Below are 20,445 nucleotides of genomic sequence, written 5' to 3'. Positions count from 1 at the left end.
CCCATCAAAGTAAATCGTTTAAAATGTCCTTTCGGACTTTTGCAGCTCACAAAATTTGTTTAAATTATGATAGGTTGGACGACCAAGTTCTGGATTTTGACCAAAAGAGAAATTTTTATCCGAGAAATACACTCATTTGCAAATCAATATGGTTTTCACGAGGGACTCAACTGAATCTCTCGTTTATGAAGAGTTTTTAGCAACCGTGTGAGTAATTTCCTTTATGAGAAATTTCTATTGTTTCTGATCAATTTTGACACCAATTTGCCCCATTTGTCATTCGAGCCAGAAACCGAAAAACTAACGCAACATCTTACGCCCTTCGGAGCTTTCCATAACAGTTTTGTACTAAGACGTTGTAAAGAGAATTAATGAACATGGGCTAAATCTTCGATGCGATCTTCTCTATTTACGGTTCAGCTACCAATTTATCACGATTCATGTCACTTAGGCTTCCAGTGTCGTTCCCGAGTCCATATCCCAGCCTCAGTGGGCGCGTACTAAACCGTTGACAGGTTAAGTCAAGGAGAACCTTCGGCACCCACCAACGGTTTACAGCTGCTTCATCTGTAGCCAGAAATATACTTTTAAACTTTGCGTTATTTGATTTGGAAAGTTGCGTATTTGCTGCTAGGCAGTATTCTGATTTTACATAAAGACTCTAGCAGGTCAATTTAATAGGTTAATAGATTCTCCTGGCTGTGAAGGATCAATCTTCAAGGTCTCTTTCGATTAGAACACTAGATTACTTTTAAAAGGCCGGCGAAAACTCTTGTCGGTGAGTGCGGGTGCCTGAGTTTTACGGTCGATGGGATGACGGGTCTAAAATCTTTATGATCTGCTTCACATATTGACCCTTCGGATTAAGGCACTTCAAATGAGGATTCCTTTAGGAGACTTTTAAAAACTGCTGCTTCATGTGGGTTCTCAAGAGCTACGAACAGGTGGATAGCGAGTAAGCTGAAGTGGAGTAATGGTCGGCTTGACCCACAGACTTCAGCCTAGGGCTAAGACTCACCTTCGCTCATAACCGCACACCACCACATGTCAGCTTGGCTATTACTGAACCGTTCATCACACACTCGATAGTCCTACGCCCTCTATTCCGATCTGCATTGGGGTGCTCAGTGACTCCCCCCACCGTAGGTATCAGTCATTGTGACGTGATTCGTAGTCCCCGCTTCAAAACTTCAATATTTCCTGGATCTTTTCTGTGCTTTGAGTCCAGTGCATGTCCCATGGTTACCTCACCTCTGGATTTATCGGAGGGTTGTTTATTCTTCCGGTTACTCATTAATTCACGTATAGACCTTCCCAGTGATCTGTCTTATATGAACCATGGTACAGTCATTACATTTGATTTTTCAAATGCTGTCCTTGGTTCTGTCTACTTGAAGGTGATGATTCAAACGCACCAGTACAAATCGTGGACACTTGATATCCTACGGCGCTAAACCTATGTTGGCCTCTCGGGTCTTTCGAATGACTTCAGAAGTCCATAGTTTAAGTAGAAAGAGGGCATCCCCAAATCATTCTATATCGAGTTTCGCCAGAGGTACCAAGCGCGTCCAAATGGGTACCATGGACTCCTGATCAAACTACCCGGATGTCCAGTACATCTCAAAGCCTGTTCAGTACTGCTAAGCATTGGCAGGGCGATACTCATAAACACCGCCTCAGGACCGGCCGATGGACTCTGCAGTGTCAGTTGGCCTCTGGTATGCCTTGGTTTTTATGTTCTCACTAAACTGGTTTCACACGTCGCTGGGATGCGCCGACTGGCTGTTGTTTTGCTCACCAAGGTTGGTAGATTTATTGCAAATGGATTGCGTCGAATCGAGGGGATATCGTTTCCTCCTCTTATTTTGCCTTCATTTATGCAATTCAAGCTCGATTAGCTGGTCGTAGCTCGTGCCGTTAAATTACGCAAAAGCCAACTTGGGACCAAGCAGTTGTGCAGGAGCCAGTAGACACTGTTTACAGGCCACTTTGAAATCGTGCATCCTTCAAAAACATCTTTTGTACGCAATGTTTCGTAGATATTATTCATCTTGCCTTTCGTAAATAGGTCATTATTGGGTCACTTTCATCCACTGGGTTTTTCATCCCTGAACACGATCGCAGGGCAGCAATTATGCCCCAGGAATGCACTTTTTGTGGATGTTAAGGCCATTTCTCGAGGGCAGCATCCCCTCTTGGGAACGGACATATCTACATACTATCTGCATTTTTCTATCGCTTTTGAAAAATTAAGTTGCTTTTATGGAAAACCTTAAGTCACCGTGATCAGCGTCTTACGGGTTATCCCTGATGTTTCGTTCATTTAGCTGTAGTCACCACACTTGAGTGCGGTAGTCATCATTCAGATGCTAAATACTCTCACAGGCTTCAGCTCACTCATTGTGTTGGACTACCCCTAATTTTCCACTCATTTGCAGGAACATCTTCAACGGTGCCATACTTCACAGTATTGAACTGTGTACCGTGTGGCAATCTTTCTGTCAGACAGACCCAACCGGGAATCTACCTGGTGCATCCCAGTGAAACTATACACTAACCGATATTTGCACTGGTCATAATGTCAACTCAGGTAGACCCCATTCCACAAGCTGAAGATTAAATTCAAACTGCTGCCAGTCACTGCTTGATTTCAAAAACCACTTTCAACTGTGTATTGTGCCCCAATCTTCTCTCTACAGTGCCCTGAAACAGACCAGTCTAAGAGCATCGCAATGTTGTTCTGCAGTAAGATGAACCAGAACTATCAACTTTGCCTTGATGATAACCACAGGTGGGACAATTCGAGCTACTCGGGAATCGGCTAGTTCAAATAATCGATCCTTCATCCTAAACGTATCCAATCTTACTGTGACAATAATAATACAACATTGATTGTAGACTGCCCGTTTGTCCTCGATACCGCCGACATTCCACAATTCTTGCTTACGTCAATAACACTCCTAGATCAGGCTACGTTCTAGCCAGTTTATTAAAAAACGAACCCATGTATTCAATTTATCAGCGACTTATTTTTCACAAGGAATACCTCACTCATCCAGACCAGTAATAAAAAGAGGGATAGATAATAATGGATGGTGTTGGACCCTCGAAATGCAAAATTTACTTAACATGCTATCCGTATGCAAGTGTTGACAATTTCAGCTTCATGCCGTGAACCGGGTCATTTAGAGATAAGCAGAGCCAATTCAGTCTGTATACAGTCTGTTCCGTCGCCGAAAAAACGTTAGACAGTCAACCAAGCACACTCTTTGTTGGTTCTCTATGAAAACTCCCCTAAAACAGCTGGAAAGGCCACGGATTTGACCGTGGCTGCTAATTCTAGTTGAATCACATCAAGTTAGTGGTTCGAGTAAACAATGCATGCACGCATACGCTTAGCATCTGGCTGAGTCCTGCTGGAGAACTTGCAAAGTGTGACTCATCACAGTGTTTCCAGTTGCGGACGTTTTGATTGAACAACCTGAACAGTTTAGAAAATGAAAGTGACCTAGTTGGAGAGTAGATAACAAATATCATTGAGGGTTTTAGACTCTTTTCACTAGGGTAGCATGCTGCAAACGTTAAGGTTCTACGTCAGGTCAAGTGGAAGAATCACTGTGTTGGACACTTCTGAAAGCCAATCACCGACGTCCCGTTTAGAGAACCGAGTCTCTGTGACGACTGCCTCCAGTCCGAAATCGCCCAAGGCAAAACAAGCGGCAAACTGACGAGATCTGTTCATGTTATATCACACGTAAAAGTTGATCTAAAATAGCTATTCTAATCAGCTTTTGCACAATTTTGGTAAACCTTGATGTATTTTCTATAAGATACATTTTCTTCGGCTTTTAACCTCAAGTCGCACTTGGCCTATGAATTTCAGTGCTTTACAAAGAACCATATGTCCAACATGAAAATTGAACGAACCTTTTAGCTAAGGTCACATTTTGCACGTGGACTGGAGCGAAAGAATCAGAATTCCGGGAAGCATAATTCTTCCTACCTTATTCTACTGGTAGTCACGTGACACGTGTGGAATGGCCTGGTCTTCGAACACATGTTTCCATTCAGTACAAGTCAGAAGTATAATAATGGGTTCTAAACGCTCTACCATTAAGAGTACATCATCTGAAAAAGTCAGTAAAATCGTTGCGAAAACAGATGGTTTCATTCACCCCAACTGGAATGGAGAACACATTTCCAGATAAGCGTGTCTGGATATTCCACACCAATTCATATGGATGAACAAATCCTAATATTTTGATTCCATGGTAGCGCAGAAGGAAGAACGAAGTTTACGGGATCGAATTTGTAACCAGGACAACCAATTTAAGTGTCAGACATCATAAATGAAATCTGACTGAAGTTCTTCCATTTACACCAGGTAAATTTGAAAAGGAGTGAACTTTTCCAGCTGTGTAATATCTAGAGATCTGTAAAGACATAAGCCTGGTGTAAACTTGATGACTCCGTCTACTGGATTAGCCCCAAGAAAGACGAAACTGATCATTGGGAGTCACACTGTTTTCAGAAACCTGTCAAAAAGAGAGCTTTTTAACTTTTTCATTGGTGTGCTGTAGTGCGGAAAACAAGAGAGTACATCCGAGTGCCTTATGCAATGCCCTGGAGAAATTAAAGATTATTTTACCAGCAACACAAAAATCTTGCTTCACGCCCTTCTGGAGCGTAGGGTTCGCGGGAAACGAAAGCTGCAAGATTAGAACGGATGTGATTGATCTTGAAATGGCAAATTCGATCACCCGAGGAAAGGTAATATTAGTGTTGTTTCATTGTAGAAGCCGTATAAGGGGCTCACTGATTACATTAGCCAATATAGTGGTAGAAATGCAGGGAACCAGTTGCGAAGTTCAGGTGTGTGCGTATGACGGTGAGCGAGAATCCTTTTAGTTGAGCCATTGGAGCGCATGTCGAATAAGCCAGAGGTCCGATGTTCGTGCCCGTTCCCGGGCGTCTTTTCATTCTTCCTACGTGTGCTTGGTGCTCTCGTTTGAAAAAGGTGGTAACCTCAACGAAGAGACTTTTCGATGTACAAGGCCTCGTATTTAGGGACATTTCGGAATTGTGCTTGTGCTCATGGGCAAAATTTCTATGAGTACTGGAAAAGTTCAGCATAACTGGACAAGAAACATCAAACACGATCCAAAAAGTTTAGAGCAAACATTATGGAAGGAGTCGAGTTGATCAGTAGCCAGTTTTCCTGCCTGGTCTAACTGGTATTCCAGCGGGTAGATGAGTTCCGTCAACGAATGTGCTGGTACAATGTGTTTTTGCAGACAAAAGTGGAAGACGGAGCACTTAGTGAACAGTTATCACGCTTTAATTTGAACCGGTTTGTCCCATGGCGCTTACTTCAGGTAGTTTTCGGCGTCCGAATATGCTTTGGATAAAAATATGCTAACTGAATTTGCCTGTGCGTAAAAACCGACACATTGTTTTTCGTCTGTGCTCCCTATTGTCACTCCGATTTGATAGGTCCATTCTTCAGGATGTAAGGAAGTGACATCCAATGAACTGTGGTTCTTTCGGTAAGGTTCAGTGACCGTACTGATTAAACTATTCAGCAACATTTCCCTTTCCACTTGTCAGTACGTATGCGAAGTACTGAGAGAAATGAACTCTGAAACTACGCACGTCATCTCTATAGACTGGAAACAAGTGAGCCATCATCAGGAGTCATTTAAAATCAGACAAATGGTGCGGTTTGAGGAGAAGTACGCACTTCACACGATGAAAGTGGTGTCCAGTACATCAGTACATGGCATTACTCAGGGAGAGTACGGCTGTATAATGTCAACCTTTTTGTACTGCAATTTAAAACGTTTTGTGGACGCCAACTACACAAAAACGTCCTTGAACTCCAAAAGTCATACAAGACGAAGACTTCACTGGTAATTCGAATTAGTTAATGAAACTGTACAAGTAACACACTGTGCGCTGTAGGTGCGGGATACTAATGAGATGGAAACAAGTTACAATAACTCTTTTAAAGCAATATATTTCAGTTAGGAATGAGTTGCGACTCAGGTTTCAAATTCCGATTAAATGTCTTCTGAAATGTGAGGTTCCCAGGTAACATTTTTGCTTCACAACTGAGAATTCATTAATTATGCTCACTAAATGTCACATACACAACAAGGTAAAATTTTGCTCCATAAAGACATAAGATCGCCGAAGAAGATTACCACAGTTAGCCAATCGGTTGGATAGTCAGTTAATTAACTAATTAATTATTCAGTTAGTTAGTTAGTTACTTAGCCAGGTAATTAATTAATTAATTGCGTAGTGTGGCATTGAGCATGTAGTTATGTGGAAGGTTATTGTCTTGGTTTGTGTAGTCATGGTCAAATGAAAGCAAAACCTGGCACATTCACTTAAGTGACGACAATCATTCGTTGTTGGCTTGGAAGATGTTTTTTGCGTGGCAGTGAATCATTTCCATAGGGATGGAAAGTACACAACAGACTTGTACTCAATGGTACTGAACAATTACCTTCCTTTACATTTTGTCGACGGTACCCAGAAACGATAGTGCCTGTGCAACCCTCGGCAATAACTGTCTGGTTGTATCTCCTTTTACATACTCAATTGGCTGATCCAGTTATAGTTGGGGGATAATTCCCATCCCGTCAGAAGGAGGGAAAGCGTTTGAAGGCGATTACATCTTTTAAAAGAATGAGGAAATGGAGATGAAAAGCTCGGAATGCTAACATAAATTAGTTGAAAAGTTCTACAACAAACGTGACGAGATTTATGTAAAATCGATATATCTCGTTAATTATTAAATAGATGGGGTTTTCTTCCGTTGTCAAAGAGTTGATGCTTCATTTAAAAAGTGTCGCCTGCAAGATTATCCCACATTTCCACACATTACAATGTGGTATTCCTACGGGATTGCATATTTGTTCACGCATGCTCATAGGAGTTATATACCTTTCTGGTCTCAGGTTGCCAAAATTTTTATGTTCTAAGTTGAGAACATGCGAATGTACGCAAAACGCTATCCGCGGTCACAGTAACATTGTGCACAATGTGCGCAATGTCACTTGTAAAACTTCATGCCGCCGAATGCCTGGTACTTACCAGGTGGACGTGGGACTGGGTCTGAGCTAGCACATCAAATGTAAATGACTACTCTGTTTTTCAGTTGCAACTACCAAGACGCTTGGAACTGCTGGCTGACATATTTTGTCTCGGAGCGTCTTTCAGGGGACACACCAACTCACAGGCCATTCAGTAATGCAGAACGACCATAAACAAACCCATTTACGCCTTCTCGGCATCAAATTCTGGTTCCAGACCAGTGCTTCGGCAGCAGCTTGCAGCTATGCTTCTCAGGACTACATGGTATCCTGGAGCGTCACAAATCCCAGCACATTCAAAATAATGACATTCTATTCATGATGTCCGACGATGTGATTTCATGCCTTGATAAGCTGCAACATCTTTCAATACGGTCTGGACAAAATGACCTGTTTTACATGCATGATACTCGGTTAGCATTCCGAGGGCCTCTACACCGTAAGACACTCTGGGTCTTGCTTGCACACTCCTCGCAACCCCCTCTCGACTGTAACCTAGAAAACCGGAACCAGTACGAAGTCCATCGAGATGGCTCCGTAAGTCGTCACTCCAGCTCACCTCCATTAAGGAAGATAAATTCATGTCTCTATATACATAATTTGTGTTCGCTATTGTTTTTTATTCTTCACCAACGTGTTTTACCTAGCTGCATTTTACGGCAAATTAAAACGGGTGAAGTTCCTTAGCCTCATTGAAGTGAGGGAGTTCCAGACTGCACACACTACTGGATGTGATTGCATGACGAGATGTCATTTTCTGTTATGTATTCAACAACTATTCAACGTTTTATGTCTCCCGAGGGTTTTCGTACGGAGCGGTGAGGTTAATTCTCCGACTGGACGCATTGCAACTTACACGCCGATGTTAAGAAGTTTGATCGAGTTTGCCCCCATATGAGTGATTGGTTGTGCATTCAGTTCGCACTAGACTCCATGTTTTCCTTTGATTAACTCTATTTTCTAGGGCAAGCGGTAACGGCAGAAACATGATATCATATTTCTATTCATTTATTGGGTTTTTGGTTCATCTCCAGGGAAGTTCCTCGGGTAGATACAGAGTTACATTCATGCCAAAGTGTGTGCTGCCGGACGAACTGCCGATTCAACTGAAACAAGATTGCTTATAAAGAGGGACTCCCCATACGAACCAGGTTCTCATATCAGACGATTAGTTCGACTGTTTAAAGAAAATTGTCACATATTCTGTTTACGGAGGAAGGTGTTGCGTGGGTCACAAGTGCTCACGACAGACAAACCTTCGAGTCGCAAAGGACGTCCAATTAGCAAACGTCATCGGCAATTCTTCTTCGGAAACTAGCAGCTTGTTTTGTTTTGTCTCATGCACATTATGACGTTGTAGCTGTGGTACTCAGAGAAAGAAAAACCAATGGATCCTACTGCTTACATCCTTACAAGAACACTGCAAATTGGACGGTTGTGTGCAGGTCGATAGTTTTCTGTTGATCCTAGATTGTTTCGACTATCTTATTCCGCCCCTGCTTTAATAATGGTTATTAGCCCGATCAAACAATTTTGCTTCACATTGTCATCCAGAATTTAAATGGAAAAATCGATACCAAACAGAGTATTCTCTTTTCCCCCTTACGCACAAATCGGAACACAAAATAAGTGTACTGGTTGCTGTACTACTGTTCATGCTCCCAGCATTAAGAATCTGAATACGTTCCGGTCGTTTTAGATGTGAAACGGTTTATAGTGAGCTTGAGTTTAAGTCACCTGCATCCAAATGTCCATGAATGAACTAAATTATCGTCCACCAAACCTGGCGTGCATGTGGCTGTCTGTGTGAAATTTTCAGAACGTTCTTTTCTAGCATGACAACCGTTTTCCCCTTATCATTGCATATGTCACTCTCAGCATCTATCTATTAAGCTGTCCTACAAGTAAAATTTGTATATCGGGCGTAAAGTGTCTCCGGGGAATCCTAGTTACACGAACTTCGTGCGACGGCAAAAATGTAGCCCCTGTCTCACAATTTTCATTTATCATGGTTCTCCATTGGCAAAAAATGGCTGCAATCAAAACTAGGGAATGAAAGTTTACATTCGGTCTATCATGAGGGATTTTTTAATCGAAAATTTGCTAGATGGAATATCTTCCAGACTAAAAAGAATTCAAGAGAGCTAGTATTGCACTTTCTGTTGGTGTTTTGAAGTTTTTCACTGTTTACTTTCGTCAGAAAAAGGTGCATATTTTTGGTCCAGTTAGTACTGATTTGTACTGGAGTGGAATTCTTCATCGAGTACAATACTGCATGTTTAATTGGTGCCAAAAGCCTAGTGGCTAAATAGCTTTGTTGTCAGGACTAGTCGTTCAGCCGTCGCACCCTTTCGGTGCCTAAATGCCATGCCACCCGAAGGGAGCACGAGGGCTGGGATACTGCCAGGTTGCCGAAGTCTAGACAGGGGAAGTCGAGAGGCAGAGGTCGTGTTCGAACCGCGGACCTTCCGATCAGTAAATTCGCACTCTTACCGCTTGACTATTGTCAGGGCTACTCAGAGTGAAATCCCGGACATATACTCAGATATTCCCTCCTTTCCATGTCGAAGAACATTTATTGATCACGTGGCAGAACCAACATCGCCGATGAATATGCTAGCGAGACAAACGATCCTGATAAGCTTTATAAAGCGTGACTTAAATTGTCACACCACAGTTGTTTTTTAGAAGACAGGCATCATCTTTCAGAATGGCTAGTGTGTGGCACATGTTTCATTACAGCTATTGGGAAATAATTACAGGGACAACAAGCAAAGTTTACAATTTGTTTTCCGACAGTCATATAATCCATTCACTGTTGTATGATTATTAAGGAGTTTCCCATACCTCTGCCACTCTACGGTCCAACATGCCGCGTCTTAATATGTTGTATTCGGTGAGGCAGCGAAGTTGGAATAGGAACGGAAAACACTGAGTGCCCAGAATGTATGCTGCATTAATCTAAAACTTTCATACTGCGCACCCAAACGAGAAAGTGATTTAGCATTGAACGATGAAACGTTTTGAAAAACAGAGCAAATATGCAAGATTTACTCGCCCCTCCGTGGAGATGAATGCTCACAGGAGTTCGTTTTGTAATTGCATAATATCAAGTTCTGTCTCGCAAGAAATAAGGTCGTGCCGGCTGTTGCTGTGGAATCAACTTGTGTTGAGCAAAATTCGACATTTCAGTTTTCGAAGCAGATGGGTCAGCTAGTTTCGGCCTAATTAATGAATCGAGATTGGACGGCGATCGCTGCTGCTTAAAGGCATTTAAAATAGGCAGAAGACTCTAGGTGGTCAGCAAAGACAGTCGTTAGGGTACTGGACATACGGGTACTCCGGATTACATTGCAGGAACTCAACCTATTCCACTGTGCGGTCACATTTAGAAGACCGTGTATATCGCCGCATCAGACCTGTTCCTGGAGAAGGCAAGCACTACGGCAACGACGTGCGGACAATTGGTTTTCGATTATGATAAAACGTTCGCTCGTATGGAGTGGCAATCGTGGCGGTGCACAACAAACAACCAATCGAATGCAGAGCATCTTGTGAAACGGTTCCCCAATGACTGATTCGAAGACCTTTTGATCGCAAAGTCCATTGAACCGTTCCACCTTGTTGTTCTCCCTCGGGATGTATGGAATCCTCCGACAGGTGGCATGGTCTTTTTCGTGGAGGAATCACTGAATCTCATCGGAACCGAATGATGAGGCGCTATTCGAATGAACGAAACTAGGTAGATCAAATGCAGCAAGGGGCGACGCAAGACATGATATCACCTTAAAGGAACGCATGTCTGAACAAGGATTGGCGAACGAAAAATACGGGAATATCCGTCTACAACGGATAGCAGATGCTCATTTCGAGGCGTCGAAGGTAGTGGTCCTTTGGAATTTATGCTAAAAATGTGGAACGTTTTTGTGGATTAAATGACTGTACAACCAGATGGCTTAAAAGAAGGTGATTTTCAAATCCTTACACACATTATATTGCTTAATGACAAGTTGGATGTCCCCTAGGAAGAAGAGCAAATTTTCAGCGCCAACAAAATAAATCCCGTGTGTTGCTCCAGAATGGCACAAAGTTGCTTGCAGGCGTTCTAGACCCAGTTGGGATGAATTATTCTCACAGACGCTCCGAGAGAGTGTGCCAGCGGATTTGTTTCCGATGCCTGGTCTGTAGGCTACGCCAAAAGAGAAAAGGTGATACCTCAATCCGTCATCGTTGGGTTTTGCCATTTCTATTGTCCCTTTGTGTTAGGTTTAATACATGAACGGAAAGGCCGGTTACAATCTTGAGGTGGGTCCAGAGTAGCTAATGTTTCCATTTCCGCACTGCTTCGACAGTTGTGCACGTTTCTTTCACGTTAGAACAATGACTTCTAGCAATGGCTTACATGAGAAAAATACTATATGTCTGCCAGCTTAATTAAGTGTGTGGGAAATCGCAACATTAGACGCATCGTTTTTTAGTATGACGGGTGCATCCGCCAAATGGTTTTTGAAACTTCCCAACACACTCGTAACAAAATTTGGGACTGGAAAGATTGTATTGTTAATGATTGCGTAGATTTCATCAGACATAGCTTATCCAACGAGAATAGTACACGGACAAGCCACTTAGTGGTTGTTGAGACTCCATGTCCTTCGAAACCGTCAGTTCCTGCAAGACACTGAAAATTTCGTGGTCTGAGTTGGTGATATCCTCAGTATTTTAACAGTCAACGAGTTTGGGCTAAGTGGTGAAAATTGTGCTTTTATCGTGATTTAGCTAAAGACTAAACTTTTGAGTGGGAAAACGCTGGGGAATTTTGTCGTGTTTTTCTTGATATTTTTTTACAAATAGTGGCACTGTCCATATAGGCGTATGTCCCGGTGTGTTATGTCATCAATTACCTTTTAAAAACATGCCAACCCAATTAGTACTCCGAAACTTATTCATCGAAACTAATAAACGCTATAATTGCAAGCCTTAAAAGCCATGTATAAGTCGTCACTTTCCCTAACAGGTATTTGACGATGCCCACTTTCAAGATCAAGCGTGCTGAATATACCACATTGAGCTACTTCGCCACTCATATCCTCAAGTTTGTCGAGCGGACGATGGTCCCGGTGTAAGCTGTTTTACAATTTGACCATAATCAACAACAATTCGGTTCTTCTGCCGCCCATTTGCTGTGACAAGCAGTTGCGATTTCTATGCAGCCTTTGTGCTCTCAGTGAAATATTCTAACTTCGGAAGTAATGGAATCCTCGTGGTCTACAGAACGTCTGGATTTTGTGGCAGTGGTGCCACACTTTGGATGAAGATGCCTAAACAAAGTGAAACGTTATGCTTTGGCAGCCAGAAGGTGTTATCGGGGTTGAATGAGAATATCAGGAATTTATGAAGCTTAAGAAAATCATATCCTAGTAGACTATCTGCAGTTAACGTATTTTCCTAAGCTCGGTCTGAATCTCCCAACCTAGTGTTCTAGTGAAAACCAACCGCCAAATGTGCATAATGATTGTTAACGCAGAAAATCAGGTCGAGAACCCTTGTACAGCGCGTTGTGTATGAAGTGTCTGCCGTGAAAACACTGGAAGTCGTGACACCTGAACGCGCCATTGCCAACCGGCATTCGACGAACACTGAATCATGATTGGCTCTTGGGTCCAGGCCTCCGGCCAATCAGAGCTCGCTTCACAGATTTTCGGTCGTAGCAGCGCCCAGTTGTTGGCGGTAAGGCGGTATCTGCGTGGAAATCCGCTTACACTTCAGCATTGAATTCACTTGATTCAAAGCTGACAATTAGTAGTAGTTGTTACGGCTATCTGCTTTCTGAGTTTGAGTCATGCGTGCCAATCCAGGAAAACGACCAAAAAATCCGAATTGTGGAATCACGGTACAATTGCAAATATAATAATATACATATTCAACAAACCTCAACGGATTCTCCTCTGCAGATATCGTAGGTTTACAAAGATAAGGCGGTACAATTACCAGCCTGAGGATAAAGCGCAGATCACTACGCCTCAAAATCGATATCGTCACAACCAAACAGATATCGACGGCGAGCAACCGCAAAAATCACAATGTCCAACCAAAGTACGTGAGAGTCATAAAAATAGTTCAGTAAAACAAGGAGGTTTCAGTTCATCTGGTCAAGGGGAATAAATATGAGGATTGGCTGTCACTTGGGGTTGGAAACGGGAGCATACTGTTGGCAAGCTGCCTTCTACAGTAGTGGCTTCACTCGTTTGCGGATTCTGTTTGTTCAGCGTCGCGGTTGTAATGCGTGTTGAAGCTGCGCCAACGATGGAGCGGATGGTTGATTTTCTGGAATGATGTGAGATCGGCATATGTCCAGAAACATATCTGGACTCAAATCGTACGGTGCTGAAGGCAGGATCTGAACATCTGCTGTCCGGATTTGTTTGGGGTGCCGAGTCTACACGGCTGGGCTCTTAGAGCACTCTGCCGTGCCGGCGAAGTAAGTGTCCTGGAGTCCACGTAAGCCGTCCACCGCCGTAGTCGCAAACGAACACTCACTGACCTTCCCTGAAAGAGCGAGTGGTTGCTTCATGATACCGGTTGAACTGTTCCTCCATTCGTGGTTGCGGTGACCAAACTGCCGTATGGTGTTGCCGCATGGTGTCGTGCAATATTTTGAGCTTTTTGCGAAGCAGAGCCCCGGATGGTGAAACTCCATCGGGTGACTTAGTGCTTCGCGTCGCTCGATAGGCTGGCGGGAAACTTTGCAAGATCCCTTTCATTGGTTCCTCACCTACACTTTTCCGAAGGGCAAGCTTCAGTGTTTCAGGGATGCTTTCCGCCTGGTCGTTTGACAGTAGATGAAACGGCGACGTATGGAGATCTGCGAACGCCGACCATACGAACCGACTGCGGTTTTTGAATACAATGGTCCCTACTGTTCCAAAATGACTGAATAATGGCTAGAGTTACCGAATTTCTGTGGCATATTGTCGGGCCTTCACCGGAAAAAATACGGACATTTGATGTAGGCGTCGATTACAGCGAAGAAATTGGCCACCCGCATGGTCGATGCAAAGACGATACCCGAGTTTGGCTGTTTGCGGCCATGACCGAAGTAGGTTTTCACCGGAACTTCGGATGTTTCACCACGCCGCAGGCAGGTTTTGAGATTTGATCAATCCGTGAGTCCATCAAGAGCCAGTAGACGTAACTCCGAGCAAAGGATTTTATCCTGGTTGTTTTCAGGTGCCGTTCGTGGAGCTGATCCGGGACGGCTGGTTGTAGCACTGTTGGGGTGAAAACGCTTTCCGAAAACGAAAGCAACCAGCTTTACGCTGGTTGGAGAAGTTCTCAGTTCGTCTTTTCAGTAGGTATACGCCCCCTGATCGTGAGGGTATTGGATGACCCGCCCAGAGCAGAATTGTGGCCAGTAGTCTGCTGGATCCCGTTGCCAGCCACCAGAAGAAAGTAAACCGCTTCAGGACTACATAGTTTAATTCCGATTTCAAGGCAAACGTTACGAGTGCGGTATCTTCTGGTTCTAGCCTGCTTGAGGTAGTGAGACACAACAGTAGCCCTTCGAGTCCCCTGAAGATGACCAATCCCTCACACAAACTCTTGAGCAACTCTCCTCCAACTACCACTTCACACATCCTCTGCTGGTAGGTGACTTCAACGCCCAAAAGGCCTCCTGGATTGAGCTCCAGCGCGCAGGCCAACTACCATCCCTCCTGGATTTGGTCATCACCAACGAAAGACACTTCGTTGATCAGGTAACAATTAACGCTCCACTGGGACATAGCGACCACTGTGTGCTGATCTTTGATTTCATCTGCTATTGGGCCTTATGGCTTTACTTTACTTTACAAAGCTTGGCAAACAGGTTTTTTAGCGTTCACCCGGCGAACACGGCGGGGACATAGTAAGAACATTTTCAAGCTCAGAGCACACATTCATTAGACAAAATTTTTTCTCATTTTGGGTAGCAGCTGCTTGGAATTACTTTCCTCCGTCGGTTGTTCACGCTCCTTCTAGAACCCAGATTAAAGCACTATTAGACATTCATTTATGTGAATTCTCGCGCTGGCAAGCATACTGCCGCGCGCTGAGAACATAAAGAACAGTGCTACAACCTTTTTTCACCCGTGCCTTTCAGGTGAACGACAGCCACTGACCGATAAGAACAAAAGCGACCCGGGAAACTTGGGCGAAAGCCTTCATCCTGCGTATCATTCTGTGAACCCGTGATGCACAAAATCAGGCCAAGAACAGTCGTACAACACGTTGTATATGAAGTATATGCCACAACAACACTGGAAATTCTGACACCTGGATGCATTACTGGCTACCGGCATTCGACAGATACTTGGTCATTATTGGTTGTCTGATCCAAGATTTTGACAAATCAGAGCTCGCCTTCTGCCGGACCGGCAGGTAGTTAAGAGTTTTGGCCAATCTTGTGCAGCATGGGCGTCTCGGCCGTGGCAGCGTCTAACTGCGAGCGGTAGAACGGCATTTGTGTGGAAATCCGCCGAGCAGCATCCACACAGAGGTAACGTAATACTGAAAACTTAAAAAAGGGATACATGTTTTACTTTTTGAAATGTTAAAAATAACGTCGAGGAGTAAAATTTTGTGCTGGATGGATGTCAAATTGGTCTCAGTTGGCGGTGGTTTCGACGGACTACACTTTCGGAACTGAAGCTTTCTGGGATACCAGTATCAAGAAAAGCTCAAAGTGGAATTTCATCGGTTTCCACATCGTTGACTGATTCTTTGGGACAGTCGGTGGACGCAGCTTGACGCAAGATGGTGCACTTGAAGCAGATGAGTTTTAACATTCGGACCAGTAGTAGATCTGCATGCTTTTTGAAGACGTCCTTTATTTTCACAGATTTTGAGGGTCGCGTCTTTTGCGGGGCGTTCACAACGTGGGTGAACAGAATATCTATAGAAAAACTGCGAAGCCTTTGCACAAATTGATCAAGTTTCTGATCTCCGTTTTGGCTACAGAATTTCATTTTTCGGTTGCATATGAATTTCTCACAAGGTTGCAATAGCTTATTCATAATACTGACTGTCTTTGATAGAGCAATAAGACTTAGGAAAAACTCAGCTGAACAAGATTTTCAGCCTATCTGGTGAATGGGAAGCAACTGACTCTAGGACTTTCACTAAAGTGAAAAACCGGTGTTCCCAGATATCTTGCGTATTGGGATCGGTATCGAACCGTTCAGGGCACAAGAATCGATTTATTGTTCGATGAAAATCTTTGGAATAATAAATTGTGTTCGACGAGGGGTGGTGAGCGGCGACAACCAAAATAAGAACAAAAAAGACTAAGAGCCCAGAAGCTAAGTTTTATTCATCCAAAACTCACCGTGAACTGAAACGAGAAAAGGTGACTTAGTAATCAACGATGAAGAAAATAGAACAAGTATACAGCATAAGAATGTGTGACTCAGTGGTTAGGCAGGGAATTGGCTGACCGGAAAGTCCCAATTTTGAACCCCAGGCTTGAGAAGCCTGGCAGTATCCCAAACCTCGTGCTTCCTTCGGGTGGCGTGGCATCTAGGCAACTAGAGCGTGATACAGCTAAACGGACATCGGTTATCTTATATGGCAACTGGGTACCTGCACAGTGCCCTATCGTCTTTTCGGGACGCGGATTCATCATCAGGAAAGCAGATACGTTCCGAATTGGTCAGTTATCTGGTATTTTGTCATGAGAGTAGTAAGTTTTTCACAGTACTCCAGATACCCAAATTGGTGCGCTAACCCCTGGCCTCTAGTGGAAGTCTAGTAGGAGATCGGTTCACTCATTTAGGCACATCATACTAAAGAATACTAGAGATGGTGTCTTCATCCTTTGAACTTTTTACTTGTGCTGGTTGTATATGCATGTTTATCTTCTGGACGTCAGTTATTTTTCGTCGAAATCGGCATCCGTCGGCCTCCCAAAAGAAAATTTTCGTCATAACGTTTAGATTACCTTTAAAATTATGACTATTTGCCTTTTTCGAATTGTCGTTGCGTTTATACAGATGTGTTTACTTAAATTTTACGCGTCCTTCATGAATGTCATTGGTTTTGGCTCCCATCTGCACTCTGTACACAACTGCTTATCCTGCTTTCGGTCTTAGTTACCTCGTACAGTCTTTCCAGTACACTGCTTCTCACTTTTCGCTCAACTGCGCTGCAGTGCCTGACCAAAAGTGTTCTCAATTCTATGGGTAAACACATTTGTTTGGGCTGACAAGAGCCATAAACCGGATGCTGTTTTTGCTTGGTTCATTACGGTGTCATACATTTACGTATTCTTTTGCACTTTCAGAATAAGTTCACTCTCCATTCAGTGTGCAGTGCACACTACTGTTTTCCACTTTCTAATGAATGAACCAAAAGCAGCATCAATTTTCGAATACATCCGGAACGTGGATATTTTGCTGTTGGATGAGTTATTCTCTCATCCACCCACGTGTCTGGTAATATTTCGCGAACTACCAGAGTTAGCAAAACACTTTGTCGCGCGGCTTCTCTTTGTTGAGCAACCGATCCCCAAATCCATTGTTTCTGGTTGGGTGGAAAAAGGTTCTCAGGCACTGTTGCAAGACGCCTGTAGGGCACTATCGGATTTGCGCATATGGCATTCGGTTGATGGGAATGTCGCCAGAGGAGCCTGGTGTTTGAGCAAAAAGTATCAAGAGTCTCTTCGCATTTCTTTATTTGGCGGGTAAGTACTGATCATTATCCCTTGTGTAACTTTTCAGTGGAAAATCATTGCTTGGAGATTTGGGTTCGACTACGGTGGATAAATACTCGAAAGACGTGGGCTTCTTAGAAACCTATGCTGCAGAACGCTGGGACGTACGTCGCGTTTGTTTTCTTCTTCAATGATTCTGTAGTCCCTCTTACATTTCATGGTTGGGTCTGAATCTTCTGAAGTTGGATCGGTCGTGCAAGACGTTCTTCTGTTGTCCAATTTGATGAAAGGGTAATAATCACTTAGTTTGTCTCTCATCCGTCCGTTATATACACCCAGTGGAACACCTGATACACCTGTCGGAATCACGAAACACGGATTTCATTTCTTACTCATGAGTCGTCCCGATCAGGTCCGCTTGTTCCTCCTGCACTATTTTGACTACCTCAAGGTATGCCTTTTGTGTGATGGCTTTTGTTCATCATTTGTCTGTTAGGAAACAAAGAAAAATTTGGTCGCTGCTCTCCAGTTCGTGTTCCAGTTGAGCTTCTTGTCCCCGGAAAAGGTTTGTTTTATTCGGCCTGTTCGCACTGGTCTGTCTTGTATTAGTATTTTCGTATTTTCCTGAGGATATTATGTTTGTTCGAACATTCGTTGACAATTCCACGGCGATGCTGGAAGTAGTACTTGTCCTCTGGTTTTGACCCAGTGTGCGTCATTGAGAGCTTTTGCTTGACATGTAGGAGTAAAATGGGAATGAAGTATGAATTCAGCCTTAGCTTTTCCGTTCACCAAATATAGTTTCTGGCATTTTCGTGCTATTCGAGTTCCTCGTAATTTTCTTGGGCCGTGTGGCAGGTATGCACCTAAAAAGTACCTTAGTTGAGCGCTTTGTGTTAGTGACAGTCTTCGGAGGAACAGCTAATTCCTTGCACATCATCATAAATGGAAGTCCAACATTGGGTATTCTGAGTACTTCTGCCATGTGTTTGTGAGTGAGTCATGTTTTTGGTAGAAAGATTAACGGTAACACCGGACAGCGTTAAGCATAGCGGTTCCTTAATCCGTGTTCAATAAAGGCGGGATATAGGTTCAACCTCTCACGTTAACCACAGCAAGATATTCGTGAGTCCATTCTGTTGGTTGCAACCATTTATCTAGTCAACCGCAATACTCTGGTGTTCGTAATCGTGGATCTCAGTGCAGTTTATTGCTCGTAAACCTGTAGCAACGCTGCATTTCCGACGGCTCTTTATTTAATACCTTACTGTAGCAGGAGGGCTATTCATTCGAGGTTCGAGAACTAGATCTTTTTATGGTTGATTGCATATACAATTTCATTTCATTAGATAGTGTTTTATTCAGTTTGACACTGCCATCTTAAGGATAACGAGAGCTGGGTAGATTTTATCGAACTCTTCATTTTAAAAAGCCTGTCGCGCTTTAGGCAGCGTCAATGTTATAGAATGCTTCTCTGTTTCTATCTTACTGACCAAATTGGCCTGCCGTTTTGAATAAATCGGATAAAGCTGTTATCTACACATGAGAAGTGCTATCTTACCATCTTTCTTTCGTTGCTTACCGTGATGTGTTTTGAAATAAAGCCTATATTATGCGATCGAGGATCTGGTCAATGAATCGTAGTCTGTCCTCTCAAGCGCCACCGAGCTCCTGGTCCGGGTGACCTTCCACCCGCACTGTTCAAAGACGGGGCTGAAGTCCCCAGTCAGCGCTTGTCCGATCTGTTTGTTTGCGATTGCGAAAAAAAGCCTGTCCCAGACAACTGGGGAGAATCGGTAATAGTGCCCGTTTTCAAAAAAGGGGCGCGTAGCAGGCGATTTAGGTGCTTCACCACACTGCATGCAAGTTAGAGACATCCTACCCACATTGTTGAAAGACGGGGCTGAAGTTCCCCAGTCACGCTTGTCCGATCTGTTTGTTTGCGATTGCGAAAAAAAGCCTGTCCCAGACAACTGGGGAGAATCGGTAATAGTGCCCGTTTTCAAAAAAGGGGCGCGTAGTGAGTGTGGTGACCACAGTTTGATCAGCTTGACCCCGGTTGTAACGATACTGTTGGCGTCAATTGTGCTTCGTCGCCTTACGGTGGCTCGCGAGACTCTGACTCGAAAGCAGCAAGCGGGATTCCGGCCTGGTAGGGGTTGTGTTGACCAAATCTTCACACTTCGTCAGGTGCTAGAACAACGCCATACGTATAAGCGACCCACAATTCTAGTATTCCTGGATTTCCGAGGCGCATTCGACACGGTTGATCGGTCTGTTCTTCTTGAGATGCTTGCCCACGAAGGAATACCCGGGAAGTTTCTTGAGATGTTGCCCACGAAGGAATACCCGGGAAGTTTGTAAACATAATACGTTCTTTGTATTCTCAGACTTCTGGACGTGTGAGTGTACGGAGAGCTCTCCAAAAGCCTCCATACACAAAGAGGTATCCGTCAGGCATGCCCACTCTCCCCATTCCTTTTTAACTTTGTGATCGATGAAATAATGAGACGAACGCTGGTGGGTCTCCAAAACCCTGGTATTCAAATAGCCAGTGAAGAAAACCTTGTCGATCTGGAATATGCAGACGACATCGTTCTCATGTTCGAATAGGCGGAGAAGGCGCAATTATTCTTGGATGAACTGACCAAAGTCATCCCG

The 20,445-nt window shown here is 43.7% G+C and overlaps 1 protein-coding gene across 1 annotated transcript in view; it reads left to right on the top strand.

Moving 5' to 3' along the window:
* Nucleotides 1-15,414: 15,414 nt before the first annotated feature.
* The window catches only part of T265_06756 (hypothetical protein), a gene marked incomplete at both ends in the record, with an annotated part of 13,479 nt that continues 8,448 nt past the window's right edge, over nt 15,415-20,445 (top strand). Inside the window, 6 exons of the mRNA XM_009172101.1 lie at nt 15,415-15,515; nt 17,416-17,814; nt 17,852-17,948; nt 17,987-18,075; nt 18,124-18,235; nt 18,281-18,349. Of these exons, the coding sequence (XP_009170365.1) occupies nt 15,415-15,515; nt 17,416-17,814; nt 17,852-17,948; nt 17,987-18,075; nt 18,124-18,235; nt 18,281-18,349 (867 nt within the window). The remainder of the gene's footprint in view (nt 15,516-17,415; nt 17,815-17,851; nt 17,949-17,986; nt 18,076-18,123; nt 18,236-18,280; nt 18,350-20,445) is intronic.

The sequence above is a fragment of the Opisthorchis viverrini genome (genome assembly GCF_000715545.1).
Source record: "Opisthorchis viverrini unplaced genomic scaffold opera_v5_146, whole genome shotgun sequence".
Taxonomy (NCBI): Eukaryota; Metazoa; Platyhelminthes; class Trematoda; order Opisthorchiida; family Opisthorchiidae; genus Opisthorchis; species Opisthorchis viverrini.
Note: the sequence above shows the minus strand (reverse complement) of the source record. Positions and strands in the feature narration are given on the sequence as shown.